Below are 21,317 nucleotides of genomic sequence, written 5' to 3' on the forward strand. Positions count from 1 at the left end.
TGTGTTTCTTCCCCATGAGGTTAGTACTTCAGCTTTGTGGTGCTGTGAACCCCAGAACTGCCCTTTAGGGACCAGAGCCTTAAAGTTCTAACCTTAGAGAATAGTAAATGCTAAGGACCTTTCCTCTCTGAATGTGAAGTGGTGCCGTGGGTATCCTGCCACAATTAAGGTACCATCAGATGGAGTCAGCTGGAGTTTGTCTATGATCAGACAGTCCCCAGGGGTCATTGTCACCAGCTGCTTGACTTGGACCCTGGACTTTCTTACAATGCCCTCCCGTGGCTTAGGTGGCCTTAAATGACAGTGGCTCTGTGTCCACATGCTGGTCGCCTGGGCCCCATATTCCTCCTGCACGGTGCAGGGCCCCAATCTTCACACTCTGACTGTGTCCTCTGTCCCTCACAGGGTCCCCGGTGGCACATACAGCTCCAGCCTTGGGCAGGCCCTGCTCAGTCCCTGGATGAAGAAGCCGCAAGGTTCCTCAGCTACATCAGCACCACTCAGGTTGGGTTTTAACCTGAAATGGGTTTGGGAATAACGTCAAAGGTACTGACCAACCCCAGGAAGAAGAGTTTGCCCTCTGGGGCCCGGAGGTTGTGAGGACCTCCTGACAGGAACAGGGTAGGGGCCTCCGGGTTCTGAGTGCTGCTACTCCATTTCCCCCATTCTGTGGAGGCAGAGAATATGGCTCCTATTTGCTGTCATTTTCTTCCATCCTTCGTGGCTTCTCATCAACCTGGAATGTTCTAATGATTCATCCTTGAGTGTTTTAAAGAGTCACTTCAGAAAACTGCTTTCAAAAGCCATTGGAAGAGACAGATTTGTCCCTGTGAGTAGGCAGTCAAGCATGTCACAAAGCAGAGCCATCATCTGGGGGTTCAGCGCCTTTCCTACTTGGAAGCATCTGCCTGTGTGCTTCCCAGACACGGGCACTCAGCAGCCAGGCCATGAAGGGTGAGGACGTCAGAGGCTCTGAGGGGCACTGCAAGAAGTTAATGACCCCAGTGCTCGCTCCCCTCTCCTTGGAGGGCCCTAAGTCATTACTGAGTAGGGCCTTTATTAGTGGCTTAACACAGAGCGGCAGCTCCTGCCCAGCTCCAGGGGTGAGGCAATCAGGGGCTCTGGGAAGGCAGGAGAATGTTCATTAAAGAGACGCCAGGGCACTTGACACGTTAATCCGAAGGCTCACTCTCATGTTGCCTGCTCTGAGGGAAAAGACAGAATTAAAAGGAGATGAGCCTGAGGATGCTTAGTCCTAGACCTCGGAGAGGTGGCAGAACGTAGGACATTTTGAGCCTGGGAACTGAGTACGGGCTCACAGTAGGATGCACCTGGGGCAGGAGTGGTGGAGAAGGAGGCCTTGGATGCTTATATCCTTAAATCCACTGTACCCTTACATCCACGGTCCCTTAACACTGTACTACACCGTACTGAGCCTCACTGGCAGCAAAGCCCCTTATAAAGGATAGGAAAGAATAGTCTGGTTTCCCCTACCTTCCTTTGAGAGAGGCTCTTGCTATGCAGCCCCGGCTAGCCTCGAACCCCTCCTGAGTGCTGTGCTCACAGACAGGTGTGTGCCATTGTGCCTGGCTCATTTCCAGAGCCGCAGGGAGACAAGTTCGGGTTACAAATCTTATTTCCGACTTGATGCAGTCCGACACACATAGGAATTTTAATACTTTCCACCCAAACATGGAAATAAAAACCCACAGAATTAATTGTGGTTGATAGAATGATAAATCAGTCCCTGTGATTTACAGAAATTTATCATATTTAGCTGCTTCAAATTAATTGGGTGACCTTACGCAGGCTTAATTAAAGTACTGAAATTTTAATTTTATAATTTGGCTTTACATGGGGGACAGGAGACGAAATCTCTTAATTATAACTTAAAAATGCTCTTAACAGCCTGGAGAAAAACTAGAGATATTTAATATATAAACTGAATTTGAAAATGATGAGCTCCATCCTCCAAAATTAATTTATTGGGTGCGAGCCTTCAAATTCCATCTTAAATGTATTTTAGGTTAGTGTTCTACAACTTACAGAAGGGGTCTTTACTTAGGAGATGCATTGGGGCATTCAGCGATCATTTCAGACTTCTCATGTGTTTTTTTCATGAGCCATGAGGAGGGGGTAAAGTCTAGGAAAAGGAAGCATGTTCTGATGTGACGCAGGCTAGCATTGAAACGCTTTGATGGTTGTCACCATTCTAATCCTGAAAAGCCTGAGGTTAGACCAAATGCCGCTATTCTGAAAAGCATGAGGTTAGACCAAGTGCCTCCCAGATTTCCCCGGTGGTTAAGTGTTGTACAGAAAGTAGGTCAGGGTTGCTACTAGCCTAGTATTTCTGAGCAGCTATGTGGCCAGGGAATTTGGAAGGCATTGGACCTATAGCCTCGGCCTCAAGGAGACCCGAAATGAGTGGTTGTATAATTACTGACAGCTTGAGATGCACCATATTCCAGACCTGGCGTTTGAAGCTGTAGAAGAAAGACTCCGCCACAGGGTGATGCGGGCTCTTCATCTGGATCCTGGATCCTAATTAACCCAAGAGTTAAGAGCAAAGCAACAGCGTTTCTGCTGAACTTCCTGGGAGTCTTCATAAGGCAGTGACATCCTAAGAAATGGCCAGAGTGTGATGCTTTCACACTTTTCAGATGAAGGAAAATGAACTTGTGGAGGCACAATAGCACAAATGGACCTCTAGGCTCAGACAGTAAACTCTAAAGTTGCTGCTAGGAGATCTGTGGTGGGGACCTCAGTGGGGTGTGCTGGGGGCGGTGAACCTTGGGGCTGGAGGATGATAAAGTTGACTTTGAAGTTTGTTTCTTTGGTCTTACTGCGATTCCAATGGCCCGGAGGAGTCAAGTCTATATCCCAACCTTTGTATAGGAAGGCCACCCCGCCCCAAAGCATCTGTATAGCCTATTACACATAGAGTCTGGCCAATGGCTCTCTCTGAAGCTACGGTTCCCGAATGGCTGAGGCTTGAAGTGATGATTGTACCAGTTGGGAATATTTTCAAATGAGATGTCCTGAGTTCCTTCCAAACTCAGTGGAAGGCTTTTCAGCCTTCAGAAAATGTGATGGATTGCAGACCTCACAATAGTTTTGTAATCAGGAGCCATTTATCCAGGTGAAGCTCTGGGCTCTGATGGCTTCCAGGTGGGAGCCATCATGGATGACACGGATGTTATCAGATCCTTTGACTAACCATCGCTCCCGCCCCTTCTCTGCACAGCGAGGAGCTGTGGGGATGCTTTTGTGACTTATGCCTCATTTAGAAAGCGTCTTAACAATGGAAGCCTGCAAAACTTGCAGAATATTAAAGTCACCGCTACCTAACATTTGCAGTTAGCAGCAGTGAGTCACTAAGTGAATTCCACCCCCAGCCTCTTATGCTGCTTAAAAAAAAATATCCCTCAAATCTATGTTCAAGCTCACACAGTCAGGCACAGCCTTGGATAAGTTCACGGCTGAGGTTTTCATGTGTCAGTACAAAAGGCATTTGTTGATCACCTGCCTAGGGTGGTCTGGGCTCTGAGATCTCAAGCCTTAATAAAATGCCCCTCTGTAATGCTAAGTAGGACATGAGAGGCATCTAACTGAGGGCGAGCACGTAGGTGGGCATCAGACAGCATGGGTATGGTGCCCTGTGCATAGTGATGACCTGGGTGGGCATTAGACAGCCATGGGTGTGGTGCCCTGTTCTCAGTGATGACTGGGGTGGCATAATTAGGGCCCCTATATAATTTCTTTTGGGTGGAATACAAGAGGATACACTATTTGACTAGAGTATGCAGGATGTCAGGCCCAGTTTGATTAGCAATATTGTTTTTCTTGATATGGGAAGCCCTGATGACAACACAGAGTTCTGCAGCCGATAACAGAGTGAGCTGCTAACAGGAAATGGTTAACTCTGAAGCGCTTGCCTGTGCTCATGGAAGGCTCCCGAGCCAGCTCTTTATGGCAGCCCCCATACCATATGCTTCAGGAAGCGAGCGTCTCAGCTTCGGAGTTCATCTAAGCAGCAGTGGCTGTTCTAAAGAAGAAGAAAAATGTTTTAAATTCTATTTTTCTATCAGTTACTGCCCATCTGTAATCTGTTACTGATCCAATTATCTACACATCTACGTGTAAAAACACCCAAGAAGTCAGCCTCTGAAGACCTGGAGACCCAGATTAGAGCTTTGCAACATTATATCAATAGTATGCCTTGTGTTTGTGTTCTCTCTCTCTCTCTCTCTCTCTCACACACACACACACACACACACACACACACACACATGTGGGAGGGTGCGCAGAGAACAAAATTTTCAATTCTGCCCTTGAGCTTTTCAAGATAATGTAACCATATAAATACACATTTAATTTTTCGGGATTTCTTGCCCAAATTCCCCAAATTCTAAGGACTCTTTTTTTTCTCCCCACATTCTACTCATTGGTTGGTAGAACTGTATTCAGACTTTTGGGATGCAAAATAAAATGGAAAGGAATTAGATCCCTTTAAGCTAAATAAATAAAAATCATTTCACAAAACATTTTTCCCCCTGGAGTTTGTTTGCCTTTGTCCGAACCTAATTTACTTTATACGGCTAAGATTACAAGGGGAATTAGGCAGGCAGAGGGTGTAATTACCTCGGCTGGGGCTGAGCTAGCAGTTGCTCTCCTCAATTATTTTGCTTGCAAGAGACTTTATTGAAACCTTGGCTATAAATCTTAACCAGAAAGTTTGAAAAAAAATCAATATTTAATTAATTTTTTAGAGCAGATTTTACGGACGACTTCTAGTTATTTTCCAAAAGAAAAAAAATGCTTATCAATAAGATGTTTAATGAATGGTTAAAACTGGATAATTCCTGTACTGTATTTTTTAGCTAAGAGAGGAAGCAGGGTGGAAAAGAGTGTCTCTCTGATTGGAGAATATCTGCGCAGGATGAAATCTTAGAATAAGAAAAGAATCGCGATTAGAGGAAGTGCTATGGTAACAGAGAAGACCTGAGACCATGGCTATGGCTCAGGAGGTGCCACTGCACAGTAACCCTGACTTGGGTTTTGAGCTCCTTCCTTTGAGAGACCTTTGGTTAACTGGTGGTGCTCCAATCACTTTCCTTCACTCTCTAAGGTACAGTTGAGGAGATTATGTTGGGTCGGTTTCCGGGGACTTTACAAAAGGCCAAACGCCCCAGTAAGCACAAAGGAGCACCTGCCTTTTTACTGCAAACCAACCTCTAGGAGATTCTATAGCAGCAACCCATGCCTTATGCAATGCCAAGGAAGAGGCCAGAGTAGACTTTTGATGCCACCAGAAAGGCAATAGGAATGTATCCTGTGTGCCATCATAGAAGGTCTTAGGGAAAAGTGTCCAATCCTCAGAGCAGGGCACTGCCCTGGAGCAAAAGGCTCAGGCTTAGGCAGCCTGGGACCCACAGAAGTGCCTTGGTGTAACCAGCCTCCCGGAGGAGGCACAGGGTAGAGTACCATGTGCCCCCATTCAAGACACAGCCATTTTCCCATCAGTAGATCATCTCTGGCCAATTAGATAGGCGATTCCCTGTCCCTTGATGGGTGAGGAAGAGGAGGTGGGCAGACAGAGGCAGAAAGTACATTTCTCTCAGGGCAAAAAGCAGATGCTTTTTTGAGACCACATCTCCTCTTCCTCCCTCTTCCTCCCTCTTTCTCACCACCTCTGGAAGGCCAGCCAGTGCTCTTCACTGCTGAGCCATTCATTCTCAAGTGCTCCTGGCTCACCCATTCAGCAAGTAGTTAATCGCAGCAGCAGCAGCAGGAGCACCTTCAATTACCACTAAGTGAGACAATGCCTTACAGCTGCATCTCAGGAAGGCATTTCCTCAGAGAGTTTGAGGGGATGAGGAGAAGAGGGCCTTTTGCTCACTCAGCAAGGCCAGTGTCTGGGACTCATAACTGCTTTCTTCTATTCCATCAGCCTCAGTCATGAACAGTATGAACCTCCAACTCAAGCCATCCTCCCTTAGGAAGTTCATTTGCTTATTGTGCACTGGAATTAGGCTTCTTTCTGTTTAACTCCGACAGCATTCCCTTTGGTTTCCGCCTCTAATTTTGATACATGCATTCGGAGAAGTGCTTGGGGTAGCTGGGCAGCCTTTTCTGCTCCAGGGCTCTAGCCCTTCTCTCCCAGGAGGCAGGTCGTTAGAGATTATTATTAGAATAATTATCTCATTAGAGAGTATCACCAAGAATCCTGCCTTCTCAGCACACAGGTCACTCGTCCCGGGATCAGCCCTGAACCTGGATAGCACAGGTGACCTTGTGGCCATCTTGCTCAGCACTGTGTCACACTCATGCCATAGCCACAGTGCCCAGTTCTCAGACTGACCCCCTTCTGCATCTGCTCCTCTGTCAACTCCCCGCTCACCCCAGACGCACAGCCCTCTGACCCTCTTCCTTCCCGTCCGGGCAGCTGGCTACTGCAGCCCATTTCCCTTCAAGCCCTCACTGAGTCTTCATGAGGTTGCTTCTCATCCGGCATGTAATTGAAATTCCTCTGAACACTTTCCAGTGGTCTTGTGGTTCCCCGGGGGAGGAGAGGAGTTAGCAGCAGAGGACGTAACTCTCCCATCACCGTTTCCAGGAGCGGGGAAAGCAGTTAAGTCTCTACCTGCCATTCATCAGCCAGCGTTTTAAATTATTCATATTGATTTCCAATCCTTACAGATTGCATGCGATCACATGGGTACAGACAGCTTGGCTACTGACTCCAGCCCCGCAACGAAGCCCTGGCTGGTGTGTCTTGATGACAGGTTTGGCTTAGCGCATCAAATCCGCAGCAAGCGGTGCCGCCTCTACTCCTTAGGGTAAGACATGTTTTATAGCCGAGGAGAGTACAGACGTTCATGCAGGCAGGCAAGGCCTTTTCAGTGATACGGGGTGGTGGGGGCAGTGTGTGCAGGTGATGGGATCTATCTCGTGCCTGAAGTAGGCTTCAGGCTGACCTGCTGTGCACATCACCAACTCAGGGTACCTCTGCAGGAGCCACCTTGCCTCCCGTCCCACTAGGAAGGCAGCAGCTTCAGTTTTCAGCACCAGGACGGTCCCCTTGGAGAAACCAGAGACATCCAGTGTGACTTAGAACACCTTTGTTAGAGACAGAGAAGTATTAATGGTTGTATCAAGGAAGAGTGTGCCGGGAATGCTACACACAGTTATGAATGAGCCAAGACCAATTAGAGCCACTACTGTGTGTGTGTGTGTCAGAGAGAGAGAGAGAGAGAGAGAGAGAGAGAGAGAGAGAGAGCAATCTATGTGTAGCTTTGTATTTAGATAAAAAGAAAATAAAGGGAATTCTTTTTTTTAAAAAATGTGCATTTTTGCCAAAGCACAACTTGGTTATACAGGTTGAAAGTGACCTTGATGTATAAACAGATTCTGAGAGGTTCTGTAAAATGACTGACACAAATTAACGAGACTGCTTCACCAAGTCTGTCAGCACTGTGTACACCATCCTGAACTTACCAATGTGTCTTCGGTTTCTGTCACATGGAACACCATGACCTAAAGCACGTTGGGGAGGAAAGGGTTTATTTATGCTCACAGGGCCACATCCCAGTTCACCCAGAGAAGCTAGGGAAGGAGCTCGAGGCAGGGATGGGAGCAGAGGCCACGGAGGGGGTGCAGCTTACGGTGCTGCTATGGCTTGCTCAGCCTGCTTTCTTGCAGAGCCCAGGACCGTCAGCCCAGGGTTGGCACCGCCCACCATAGACTAGGTCCTTTTACATCAGTCATTAATTAAGAAAATGCCCCACAGGCTTGCCTGCAGCCTGTTCTTAGCATTTTCTCATCTGTGGTTCCCTCCCTCAGATGACTCTAGCTTGTGCCAAGTTGACAAAAACAAAACAAAGCTCATTTAAAAAAAAAAAAAAGGACAAAACAACCAGGACAAAATGATACATCTCAAAACAGAGAGAATTATTTCTATCTGGAACATTCTGTTCAGGAGACTATTTATAGAAGCCAAGTAGGTTCTCAGGTTAGACCATGGTAGTATTTTTGAAAGCAGTTAAGATCCTAAACAATGTCACACATGCCTGCTTCTCGGCTATAGGTTTCCCTTACTTCATCCGACCATCCATGTTTAGACATCTGCTGGACTCTGTGGTCGTGGGTAGGGACAGGTGTCTGGGTGTTGTGGGGACCTCCCCAAAGAAGCTGGTTATTGCTATCAAACTGCTACAAGCAGTCTGTGGGCAGGGGTGTAGCTCTGTTGGTAGACTGTTTACCTGCATGCATGTGGCCCTGGCCTTGATTCTCAACACTACAAAACCATGGCATTCAGACCTACCGCACCACTCAGGAGGTAGAGGCAGGAGAATCAGAAGTTCAAATTCATCCTCCGCTATATAATGAGATCAAGGCCAACCTGGGTTGTGAGACCCTGGGTCCAAAATAAAGGATTACAAGTCATTGTGGATTTTTATAAAACAAAGGAAGAATTCAAATAAAAGTAAGAAGTTAATTAATATACTCATTCATGAGTCAAGTGAAGACATAGTTCAGGTGTTTCCGAGTGCGGCTTGGCATGATGGCGTTGGCTGTCTTGGGTTGCTTAAGAATGGGGCACAGGCTGTGTGTTGAATGACTCTTAAGTCAGACAGGAACTGCGCAGCCCATTGGTTAGAACCGGGCTTTTCTTGGAAGGCCCCAGCTATGCTTCAAGAACATAGGAAGGATGCGAAGTCATGACAGCGACATTTATTGCATGTCACATTAAAATTTTGTGAAAGTAGGTCAAAAAATAATTGCATCGTGTAGCATGCAAATTGGCAATGCCATCTTGATCCTATTTCCTGGTTCCAAACTTTACGTTCTGCTTAGCATTTTACGTTCCACAACAAATTCATTTAAGGATGTAACTGGATAAAAGAAAACTTGGGAAGTGATTTAGGAGATGCTTTGAAATCCTCCCCCTCTTATGCTTCCAAGCTGTTCGATAAGATGGCTCTGCAGCGAGGTTTCAGATTATTACAGAGAGAAAAAGATTGATTTTCCTTCATTTGCATTCAAAATCAGCTCTGCCAAAAGCAAATGAGAACTTCTGAATTACACTGGAAACAGAAATGAATAGATTATGGGGTCAATATTTGATGAGAAAACATGAAAGCTTTTATTACAAGCTGCAATCTAGCAAAGCCTGATAGCACACACCTTTAACCCAAGCACTCGGGGGCAGAGGCAGGTGGATCTTTGTGAACTCGAGGTCAGTCGGTCCTTGACCACAGTGAGACCCTTGTCCCCCAAAACAAAATAAAACACAATTTAAAAAAAGAACTCCAAAAAACCCAAAACAAACACTCACAAAGAAACAAGGAGAAAAGAAAAGGAATGGTAGGACACTTGAATCTAAAGAAAGCATTTGTGATAAGCAAATCATAAAACTTGGATTACGGGCAATGGGTGAGGATGATGGCTAGGCCGTGACTTGGGGTCTGTTCTGACGAACTGTTTGTTGAGGATGAGTAGATTGCTGTTTGCCTTCTCAAGAGATGCTGAGAGGAAGTACACAAGTAGTGGTTCTAAAACCAGGAACCACTGAAGGAGCCTTGGCCCTGGGTTACCAGTGTCTGGGAGAGCTGGGGCAGCTGTGTGATACTGGGAGGATAGATGGAGAATCTGTGGCCTCTACGTACAAGTGTGTGTGAGCTCCTGAGAAGACAATAACGAAACTGTGCCTCTGCTGGGACCAGTGATTCCCAGCGACTGGGGAGACCCCGGCGTGACAAATCAGATATGAGACAACAAAGGTTGAAGGCCCTGTGTCTGATCTGCCCCATCCTTTCTCCTCCACCCTCGTAACTGACCCAGGCAGTGTCTGACTGTCTCTCCCTGAGCTGCCATTTCTCTGTTGGGAGTCAAAGCCTCCTATTCCAGGGTAGATGTAAAAAGACATCTATCTGGCTGCTACGATCTATTCTATCAAAACTTAAGCTCAGTTTTTCACTTTTCAAATGGTGTAGAGGAGACCAGTGAACATACAGGAAGGGATAAGAAAGGAAGAGAAACGTTGAAGGGAAGAAAAAGAAGAGAAATTGAAAAGCAAGAAAAGGCCCTGGGTTTGGAGGATAGTATGTACATACCTTCCCATTTCACACAGGCAGCCAGGGCTGGTGGCACACACCTTTAATCCCAGCACTTGGGAGGCAGAGGCAGGAGGATTTCTGAGTTCAAAATCAGCCTGGTCTGCAGAGTTCCAAGTCACCCAAGGCTACAAACCAAACAAAAACAAAACAATTTCAGACAGGCTCTTCCTGGTAAGTCTTCCAATATAGACAGCGGTGAGGGGATGGCCCAGATACAGTGGGGGGATAGAGGGGGAGTGGAACAGAGAGAGAAGTCTCTTCGTTCACTCTCCTGGCAGAGCTGTGTTTTAGGGGTGGATAGGAAGATGAGCCAAACACGGCAGAGGCCCGTCATTCTCATCTCTTCCTGCTCTGCGTTAAATTATGCTATTCTGTTTCAAGACATGGTTTCTTGGTGTAAGACGGGAGATTTCCTAAGTCACACCTGGTGAGGCAACTCGAGCCAGTGTTTTAGACAGAAAATCATCAATGTGGCTGGGAGCATTTCAAGAAGAATGAACGAGCCTCACAGCCAAATACGTTTGCTTCCCAAGAGCTTGAATGAAGGCAGCAGGAGCAGTGTTAGCACGGAATATAATGAATGGGGAAGAAGACTGCGGTCCTCGATGTTTCTAGATATTTTCTCCCTGATCACCCAGCTGTGGTCTGGTAATAACACAGATACACTGTATAGCAGTTTATGCAATGTTTAATATGTATGCTTTATCTGTAAAAAGAGGAAGTGTGTGTGTGTGTGTGTGTGTGTGTGTGTGTTCCCTAAAATCCATTTCATTCCTCTAGGAATGATACTGTCCTGAAAATACATGGATTTGTTTTGCTTTTAAGGCAGGCTTTCAGGGTGTAGCCCTGGCGATTCTGGAACACCCTTTGCAGACCAAGCTAGCCCCAAACTCACAAAAATCCTCCTTCCTCTGCCTCTTGAGTACATGCAGGCATATACCAGCATGCCTAATTCATGTTTTAAATGAAACTTTAGAATTTCATGCAATTTTACTAACACAAAAATCAATAATTATAGAATATTTTTCTCTATCCTCTGAGGAACCTCCCCTCTCTCTCTCTCACTCACACATGTGAGCCCGGCTGCTTGCTCTATGGACTAAACCTAAAGAAAATATTTCTATCAAGTAAAATTTTCCATAGTAAATTTTCTCTGCAGTTAAATGGCAGTAGAAGATGGTTTCATTCCAGTTTTTATATTAATAGTAGGTATTAAATTATAATTAATTTCTCAAAATGCTGTTCCCTCATCACTACCTTGTGAGCTCCCTCAGCTGAAGGACTTAAGCTATCTTTGTCCTCATGCCCAGTGGAGGCCTTGCTCACATGTAGCATCCTATAAATACTCATTTACATACAGGAGTAAGTCAGTGAACTGGGACCTGCTGTGCACTGTATCTGGACACTGTTGTGAATGACAGGCCTTACGTAAAGCTTTTTGCCACTGAGGGCAACATTACAGGTCTATTTGTGGCCACCGTCTGGAGCACAGGAGAGTCAGGAGCAAGCAAGCTCAACACAGTTTCATTCTCTAAAACATGACAACTTTCCAGGCTTTGAGAGGAATGTTCCTCCCGAGGCTCCTGTCCCAGGTCACCTGCTATGACCCAGGTCACCTGGTCACCTGCTGTGTTCCAGGTCACCTGCTGTGTCCCAGGTCACCTGCTATGAAGGAGCATGTGGAAGGCACACCCATGCATGTGCGTTGGAGGTGCCAGATGTGGATTCCTCTCCTGCTTCTATTACCTTGGAATTTGTTGTGCAATATCTTGAGTCTTCCTAATGCTTTTTGTGTCCGCCATGAAACTTGATAAATGTAAACTAAGCCTGAAAAAAGCATTATTTTAAATACACAAAAGGCAGAATTGTACATACTAGGTAAATGAGCATAGATTATTGCTTCCCAACACAGTGCATATCTATATATTAAAATTAAATTGTGCGGAAATGTCACTGTGAGACCCCATTATTCTATAATCTATATACACTGATTGTTACGTTAATCTCATCAGCTTTAGTGGGTTGAAACATGCCTAGGGGGTTACCACAGCATATTTCTAGGGATATATGTGGCGGAGGGTTAGCACAACACTTCTCTAGGGGTATTTCTGTGTGTATGGGGGGAGCACAACTCGTTTCTAGGGGTATCTGTGTGTATGGTGGAGCACAGCTCATCTCTAGGGGTATCTGTGTGTGTATGGGGGGGAGCTCATCTCATCTCTAGGGGTATCTGTGGTGTATGGGGGAGCACAGCTCGTTTCTAGGGGTATCTGTGTGTATGTGAGAGCACAGCTCATCTCTAGGGGTATCTGTGTGTATGGGGGAGCACAGCTCATCTCTAGGGTATCTGTGTGTGTATGGGGGGAGCTCAGCTCATCTCTAGCTAGGGGTATCTGTGTGTGTATGGGGGAGCACAGCTCATCTCTAGGGGTATCTGTGTGTGTATGGGGGAGCACAGCTCATCTCTAGGTATCTGTGAGGGATTTTAGATGATGACATCTCTGTCCCGAGTGGATTAAGTCATGAAGGATTCACTATGTGAATAAAGCATGGGGAGGGGTTAGCACTGTGGAAGGTGGGACCCCGCTGGAGGAAATCGTCCTTGGGTGGGGCATCCTGGGGGACTCTGTTTTGTCCTGGGTCCTTCCTGTGACTGCCCCCCTCTGCTTCTTGCCTGCCATGCTGTGAGCTGTTCCTCTGGAATGGGATGAAACCAGCGGCCAGAATTCATACTTTCTTCCTTTAACTTATTCTGTTAAGTGTTATTTCTCCGCAGTTACAGACTAACACACGGCTAAGAAGTGAAGAGGATTGACTAGACTCAGCAAGACACAACATCAGTTAACAAAAATCACCAATTACAAACAGTCTCGGGTCATTTGGTATATCATATAAAATATCCCTATTATGTGATGATTAGGTTACATGTGTAGGCCTGCACTTTGAATAATTTATGACAGAGTCTGTCCTTTGTATAAGTGTAGAAAAATTCTGCAAAGATATAGAAAAACTATTAAACATATTCATTTCTAGAAGTTAATGGTTACAATTTTTAGTGTTGAAAGACTTGCTTTTCTTTTTCTCTGCTTCTTACTTTTTGATTATTTTCTTCATGTAGAAACTACAGTTATAAGAAACTGAAGGGGTAGGGCTGGAGCTCAGTAAGCAGAGTAGTAACCTAAGGGCCTGTGTCTGATTCCAGCGTAAAGAAGTGAGGGAGGTGGGAGGGAGGTAAGAGGGAGAAGGGGAGAGGGAGAGAGAAAGAGGGGAGCGAGGGAGGAGGGAGGGAGGGAGGAAAGGAGGGTTCTGAAGCGGGATTTATAGAAGGAAGAAATAGGCAACCAACCTTCTCAGGCAGCAGAAATGGGAATGCTGAGTCTCACTAAAGTGGATGGAAGAGACCTGGTTGAGGGATGTCATGGGCCGAAAGGCACGTCAGGGCGTCTGGTGATGAAGAGAGCGACATAGTGGGGTGAGGGGCAAGAGTAAGGCAAATAGGGCTACCGTGAAGTTTTACATAGATGAGAGCTGATCTTAGTCAAGTAAAACCCGCGGAACGGTTGTTAGCTCTTATTTTTGTGTGTGCCCAGATTGTTCGGCAGTCTGAAATAGTAGCCCAAGAGAATCAAGAAGTCCTCTGTACAGTTTTGGTTTGGTCAGTGTATTACAGACATTCTGGGCTTTGCTATCCTCAATCACAAGTAAGCATAGGACTTTGGAATTAAAGCATGATTATACGTGCTTGTATTCCATGCAGTAGGAAGCTGAGGCAGGAGAATTGTGAGTTCAAGACTATGGGCTGCATAGACCATGCTCTCTCTCCCCCTCCTCAAAAAAGCATAGTTTTTGGCAGAGAAATCTTAATTATCATGAAAAAATGACTCTCTTCTGGTTAATTTCGTGTTTTCCATTTAAATCGGTGTTTGAATCAATGTGGTGATTCTTACACTAAACAAGAATTTTTTTCTTAGTAGCTTAGTGTTCATAAGCATACGAACTGTTTACATGACATACTGCCTTCTAGGTACTTAGGTATAATGTGTTCATAATTTTTCCCCTTATTGTTGCAGACTAGGGTATAGATTGTCCCCTGTGCTCTGGATCTAGTAGAGCGCATATATTTGCCCTTTTTTCTTTAACTGCACTACTTTAAAAGAACACAGCAGCTGTGCACAGGTCCAGCGTCACACTTAGTACCATGGAGACAAAATTAGCGCAAATTATCAGAATGCAGCTCCCCTCGAGGGAATCCTAGGCTTTTCTTAGCCTTTACTGAGAAAGTTCTCTTGAGACTAGTGGATATTCTTATTTTTAGTGAAAATAAATTTTGTTTCATACAATGTATTCTCCTCTCCCAACCTCTCCTAGATCATCCCCGCCTCCCCACTCATTCCACACCTTCTTCTCTCTCTTGGGAAAACAGGCAAATGAACAATAACAATGATAGCAACAACAAGGAAAGAGCAACAGAAGCCCAGAAACACAACACAAAAACAAGACCCATAAAAATACAAGATCGGAAACCACAGTATACAAGCAAAAGATCAGTAAGAGTTAAAAACAATTCCCAAACAAAGCAATATAAAACAACAGCAAAATCCCACTGAGTTAGTTTTGCATTGGTCAGCTACCGCTGGGCATGAGGCTTCCTTTAAGTGTGACTTATACACCCTGTTGAGCCTCCATTGGAGAAAATTATCTTTTCCTTTGGAAGTGGTTGTCAATTGGACATAGCTTCTGGGTTAGAGATGGGTACTCATGACCACTTCCCGTTTCAGTGCTGGGACCCCGTCTGACTTAGACCTGGGCAAGCCCTGTGCATGCTGCCACCATCTATGTGAGTTCCTATGTATGTCAGTCCTGTTGTGTCTAGAAGACAGTTTCTTTGGTGTTCTCCATCTCGATCTTCCCACCTCCTCTTCTGCATCGTTCCTGGAATCCCGAGAGGATGTCTCCCACTCTCTGCACATTGTCTAGTTGTGGCTCTCGGTACTGATTGCCATCTACTGCAGAAGGGAGCTTCTCTGGTGATGGCTGAGTAAAACACCGAACTTTATGTAGAACAGAGTGTCAGTAGGAGTCATTTGGTTGCTCTGAGTCTTTAGCAGAGCAAGAGTACTTGGGTTCATGGCCTATCTAGTCTCAGGTTCTAGGCCACCCAAAAAATATTGAGAATGGGTTCCATCTCAAGGAGTGGCCTCAAGTCCAAAGAGATAGTGTTTGGTTACTCTCACGACATTTGTGCTACCATTGCACAAGCGTATCATGCAGACAGGTCACCTTGCAGATCACAGCATTTGTAGCTGGATTGTTGTGTACATTTCTCCTATAGTAGCATGCAGAGAGCCTTCAGTACCATGAACACTAGTTAGGAGGGGTGAACGCGCTAGTTAGGAACCAGCTCAACTTCTCTGTGTTCAATGAGATGTTTAAGTGGAATATATAAGGGTTGTCTTCAGCCTTCCATTCGGTTTGTGGAGAGCAACTAATGGTCATGGCAATAGCCGAGTTGTTTGGGGTTTCCCTGGGACCCCTTTGGCCAACAGCTCAATTAGACGTAACCCTCTTCTGGAACTGGAGGTTTCACTTAATGGCAAATGATGTCTAGCTGGGGCTTTGTCTCCTCAATTATTTGGTGACTCCATTTAGATTTATTTCACATATGTATATGTTTTTGAAGATTCTACTATAGTAGAATTTCATATGACCTCTCAAACAACTCTTAGTGTTAATTGTTCATATTCCCGCCCCTACTCCCCTCTTCCTTCCCCCTCTCTGCTTAATCCTGTTCCAGTTTCCCCCGTTTCTCCATTATTCTCTATTTTATTTTTCCTTCCTCGGGAGACTGCCACTCAGTCTCTTACTCTATCCCTAGCCTCCGTGATTATATAGTTCATAGTCTGCATATTGAAGCTAGTGGGTATTCTTATTTGCCCCATTGCTAATATAATATAATATAATAATTCTTCATATGAGCCTACATGTTTAGCTAGTGATTTTGTGATCTGTGCTTAACAGATTAGTTTTCTTTTATCCAGAGGTTTTGGTCTATAGTACATGAGTGTATGTGTGTGTGTGTAGAGCAAGTGTATAAGTGTGTATGACATTCATATGAGTGAGATCATGTGTATGTGTGTATAGAGCATGTATATGTGTGTGCAGGGCATGTGTATGTGTGTATAGAACAGCATATGTGTATAAGGCATGTTTATGTGTGTATAGAGCCTGCATGTGTGTATAGAACATGTATGTGTGTGTAGGAAATGTGTATGTGTGTATAGAGCATGTGTATGTGAAGTTCATTGAATGTGTACGTTAGACATGTTCTAAAGCAGAAACTAGTTATTCATGTAACTTTTCTTCACTGTATTTTTTTTTTGTTTTTATTTTCTTCCTCTGGTCTCTAGGCTGGGGAATGATGACACAGACTTTGAGGTGAGCATGGCCAATGATGGGTGTGAAGTGCATCGTTTTGATCCTAGTGTCAAGTCAGCCCACGTTCTGGAGAGCCAGCGCCTCTGGCATCACCGTTTGTCCATTGATTGGCGGGATCCACATCCAGCTGTGGCTGCTCAAAAGCCACGTAGCAACACCAGAAAACTGGGAAGCATTTTGAATGAATTTGGGCATCACAAGGTGAGACTTCCTGTTTTAATTCACAATTAAATAAAGCAAATAAACCCATCAAACTAAGAAAATGAAAAGCACAGCTAATAATGCTGGAAAGCTGAAGATTCCATTTTTCAATATTGCTGGTCACTGTCCATTGTTTATAGAGCTGACCTGTAGACATGTCGGGTAATTTTAGAGCTGTTTACACTGAATTGCAGAGTTTCATTGCTCCTAAGGAATGCTAAGAATGGCCAAGTTGAGACAAGAGACTAAGAAGCTACTTCTCACAGACTTCAGCATACTTAGGAGTTTATCTAAAATTTCCAGAAAACTAAACTGCTTATTTCAACCTTGACTATACAAAAATAATCCTTCTTATGTTTATGTTTGGAAAAACACTGGTTTTTACATTTCTCAAGTTACTTGCTATTTTGAGACATTTTGGCTCTTAAACAACAAAACCCACATGTAGCTCTGAGTAAAATCTACTTTCCAAAAGTGAATGGACATCGTGTACATTGCAATTTATATAATTATGTCAAAGCATTTGAAATATCTGCAAATACCCCATCGTGAAGGAACGGCATAAAGAAACTCCATCTTTGAACAATGTTCCTTGAGCCCAAGTTTTAGATTCATATACCCCAGCTAAGGCATTTTTGAAGCAGACGCTAAAGGGGTGATTCTGGGTGCAATTGCCTTTTTTTGGTTTCCATCTCTCTTTAAGTGAGTTTGACCTGTCCTAGCCTATGATGCCATGAGGTGTCATGTAATCTAAAACATGTCAAAATAAGAGCCCATCTGTGAAACAAGGTGTGTGGAATTTTTAGTTTAAGTTAACTTCTTGATCTCTAATAAAAGGACTTGTCCTGTGCATTACCCCTTTCCTATCCCCCTACTCTTTCTCATCTCCTTTGTAAAAAATCCCTGTCTTAGGGTTTCAATTGCCATAATAAAACACAATGATAAAAACAAGTTGGGAAGGAAAGGGTTGATTTCCTGGTAATTACAGCTTGGAGTTCATCATTTAGGGGAGTCAGGGTAAGAAGGCAAGGCAGGGGCCTGGAGGTAGGAGGTGATGTGGACAGAGGCCACGGAGGGATGCTGTTCACTGGCCTGCTCCCTAAGCCTTTCTCAGCCTACTTTCCTATAGAACCCAGGACCACCAGCCCAACCATGGTACTACCCACAGTGTGCTGGGCCCTCCCACTGCAATCATCAGTCAAGAAAAGGCACAAAGGCTTGCCTACAGGTCACTGTGGGGACATTTTCTCAGTTGTGGTTTCCTTTTCCCAAATGACCTCTGTCGAGTTGACCCAAAATTAGCCAGCACACTCCCTTTAATCAGACAGTCAAAACTTTTCCAAGAGCAGCCTTGGGGAAGTTAGTGCTCTTCTAACACAGTACTAGCTAATTGGACTTTGTTTCTTCCACTAAGAGCAACCAGAATCCAACAGTTAGGAACCTTAATGCTTCCTAGCTGCAATATTTCTGGTAAGATCTCTGAATAGAACTTTTTTCATAGGCTACTAAATTTTTAATAAGTGTGAGAAGTGGAGGCATTTTTCAGAATTCTCTTCTAGTTTATTCATTTTGCCACTCCTACTTTTGCAAACCTGTTTTCTTTTACTGATGAAAATCACAAACCAATTTCCCAATCTGTCAAGTCTAGATTCTTTGCAGAGTGGAACCTCTCTGTGTTCAGTAAAGAGCTTTATTGCTGCTCTCTGTGGCTCACTTGCTAGTCCTGCCCACCCTCGCTCTTCTGAGACAAGGCTGAGTAGGCAAAGGAGGTTAAAGTCAAAGCCCTTTGTGCATTCTTCAATACATTTTAGCAAAAGATTTGCTAGAGAAGAGGATAAAATGAGGCTTTGAAAAAATTATGTGTGCATGTAATTCATCCAAGCACATTTCCTACGGAAAGTATATTTTAGGGTAATGAGACACAGAGTTGAACTGCATGCAACCAGCTCGCTGGGAGCTGTAGTGGGCCAACATTTATGGGGGCAGCATGGAGCATTTTGCCCCTAGATAGCAGAAGCATTTACAAGGATACTTAAAGAGGAGAGATCAAGGGTTGTTTTTGTTCCTACGGTGATTTATTTTTTCTTAAAAGCATTAATAACAATGCAAGGGATCTACCTCAGAACTGCCAGGTATGGATTTGATGCTTCAAGGAAAATTCACTGTTGAGGGATGGAAGAGCCGTCAGTCTCCTTCACAGAGATTCTTTGGCTGAATACTTTCAAACAGAAACAACATAAACTAAGCCACCATTGAATGATTGCTTCCCTTAGAAACACACTTCCAGGGCTATGCAGTGCCAGATGAAAGGAAACCTCATTTGCGGCCTGGAGAGAGCGTGGTCTGTTTGCATTCCTCCCTGTGTGTGCAGACATTGATAAATAGGACACGGCTGTGGCAGGGGAGGCGGAAGGAGCAAAACACTTGAAAGATCACTATTCCTACCCCTTTGTCTCTTGATTCTGAAAGCGGCAGTAGAAGCCACGCAGGGCTTTGATGACTTTAAAATATCTCATATGCTTTTGTGATAATTTTCATATTTGCCTAGTTTCCTTCTTCCCTTCTTCTCTGCATCCAAACCTAGTTTCTAGTCAAGCGAGGGACGTGAGAGCAAATGTTGGCAGTATTTGGAGAGAGTGACAGAAAGATGCATATGGCTCGTGTGCTGCTGTAGAAACTCTTTGCTAATTTTAACTTCAAACTATAAATCAACAAAGCCTTTGCAAAGCATCATGCAGAAGCAGCTGCATCAGCAAAGCGGCCCTGGACCGGAAGCCCTGTCTGCCAGGGAGTAATATCACCTGGACCCAGGCTCCATCCATCGCTGGGGATGATTTACTGTCTAGCCCGTGCTGCAATGGTTGTTGATGTTAACTAAGTCTGAATTTTTCAAGAGCAGATGAAGATTAAACCCGAGGATTCTGCTCTTATTAATTTTACTGTGTGGTTTTTCTCCCCCAAACTCTTTATCGCCTACTCAGCATTTCCTACATGATCCGGGCTTGGAAATGATAAATTACGATCATTATTGTTAGCAGCCAGCTAAAGGTTCTTCTGCCATGTTTGGGTGGGAAATGCGGCTGTTAAGATGCAGCTCTCTTGGTGACAGCAGCTCTGGGCTTAGGGGAAAAGGAGCCTCTGCTCTGTGCATTCAGCTCTGCTTCTCTGCCGCAACCAGAGGTACTGCACTCCCTGGCCTTGGGCTGCAGTGACTGGGGATTGCTTCCAGTTCTCAGCTTTCCATAGTCTTTCCCTTGCGCCTCCTTGAGTCTTGTCCCCAGAGTCTCAGTTCTCCATAGAGACACTTCTGCAGTCTGTCCTAGTCTCAGTCGGCTCCAGCCTCCGTTCGGGGCCATCCTCTGGAACTCATCTGCTGCCCTCTAGTTACTACTGGGGACGCCAGAGGCTGAGCCCAGGGGGTTGCTGCTTTTCATGCCGCCAGCTCAACACATTCTCTCCATCCTAAAGACCACAAGGTAGGCAATGTGACTCTTCAGAAAAGGCGCTCTGTGGATGCCTAGTATTGCAGTGTGGTAGGACCGTACAGGCGGGAGATCTCATCAGAAGAGCGAGAGGCGGGCTGCTAACACAGCCTGACACACATGCTCACAGCCCTCTGTCCACAACCACCCTCCGTCACACAGTCTGTGGAAATCGTACTGGGCAGAAATCACGGAGGCAAGGAGACCTCCTGGGGGCACCTGTGGCTGGACAGGAGCCTCCCTGTACAGCCATGAGGTCGTCAAAACAGAGCTACCATGACAACAGCCAGAGGAATCACACAAGTAATAGCTAACTGACTGACAGCTCCCATGATGGCCATGACAAATGGGATTGAAGCTGGAGTTGCCGCCATCTCTGGTGGGATGGTATCAAAGTCATTTCCAGCTCCACTGGATCTGAGAACTGTGGAGACAGCAGAATTGGTTCCCATTCAAACTCAGTTCTTTATGCTCCTGGAGTCATCCCCTACTGGGCTCCTTAGCAACCACAGTAGCAACCAAAAAGAGCTGTCTGATGGCTGTCAGTCAAGCTCACTCCTGATAGCTTCAGTCATTTGAAAGAAAAACAAGCAAACAAATCAAGCCTATGACAAAGATCTCACTTAAAATTTCATCCTTTGGTGCACTTTATCCAGCAATACATAACCCCTAACTGATGCCCAGAGGGCGGATGGCTTCTCCTGATCTGTATCTTCCCTAGGATGACCTTCAGTCTTGACCCCACTGCTGATAGGAAGGAAAGGCAGCTTCCTGGGTGTTTACCTCAACGAAGGCCTTAATCAAGACTTGACCCACAAGTGAGCTTGTTAGCATTTGGCACCGGAAAAGTCAGCAGGCCTCTCTGGCCACTTTGATCATCTTAAACAACACCGGCTTTAATTAAGTGTGGCTTGTGAATTAGATCTGAGAACACAGTGTGGAAGTTTCCAGTTGAAAGCCTGGCAGTGAATTTAAAGAATCGTGATCCACCTTGTCTGTGACTTTTAACCAAATATTACAGCGAATGCCGACTTTTCCTTCTTTGTTCTCAGGGAGACTAGGCCATAGATTCATCTGGGCG

The 21,317-nt window shown here is 45.1% G+C and overlaps 1 protein-coding gene across 1 annotated transcript in view; it reads left to right on the plus strand.

Moving 5' to 3' along the window:
* Positions 1 to 21,317, plus strand: part of Mettl24 (methyltransferase like 24) — a 119,770-nt gene that overhangs the window by 43,478 nt on the left and 54,975 nt on the right. The window contains exons 2-4 of the mRNA XM_038339815.1: positions 406 to 504; positions 6,700 to 6,839; positions 16,526 to 16,754. Coding sequence (XP_038195743.1) covers positions 406 to 504; positions 6,700 to 6,839; positions 16,526 to 16,754 — 468 coding nt within the window. The remainder of the gene's footprint in view (positions 1 to 405; positions 505 to 6,699; positions 6,840 to 16,525; positions 16,755 to 21,317) is intronic.

This window comes from Arvicola amphibius, chromosome 8 (assembly GCF_903992535.2).
Source record: "Arvicola amphibius chromosome 8, mArvAmp1.2, whole genome shotgun sequence".
NCBI classification, from domain to species: Eukaryota; Metazoa; Chordata; class Mammalia; order Rodentia; family Cricetidae; genus Arvicola; species Arvicola amphibius.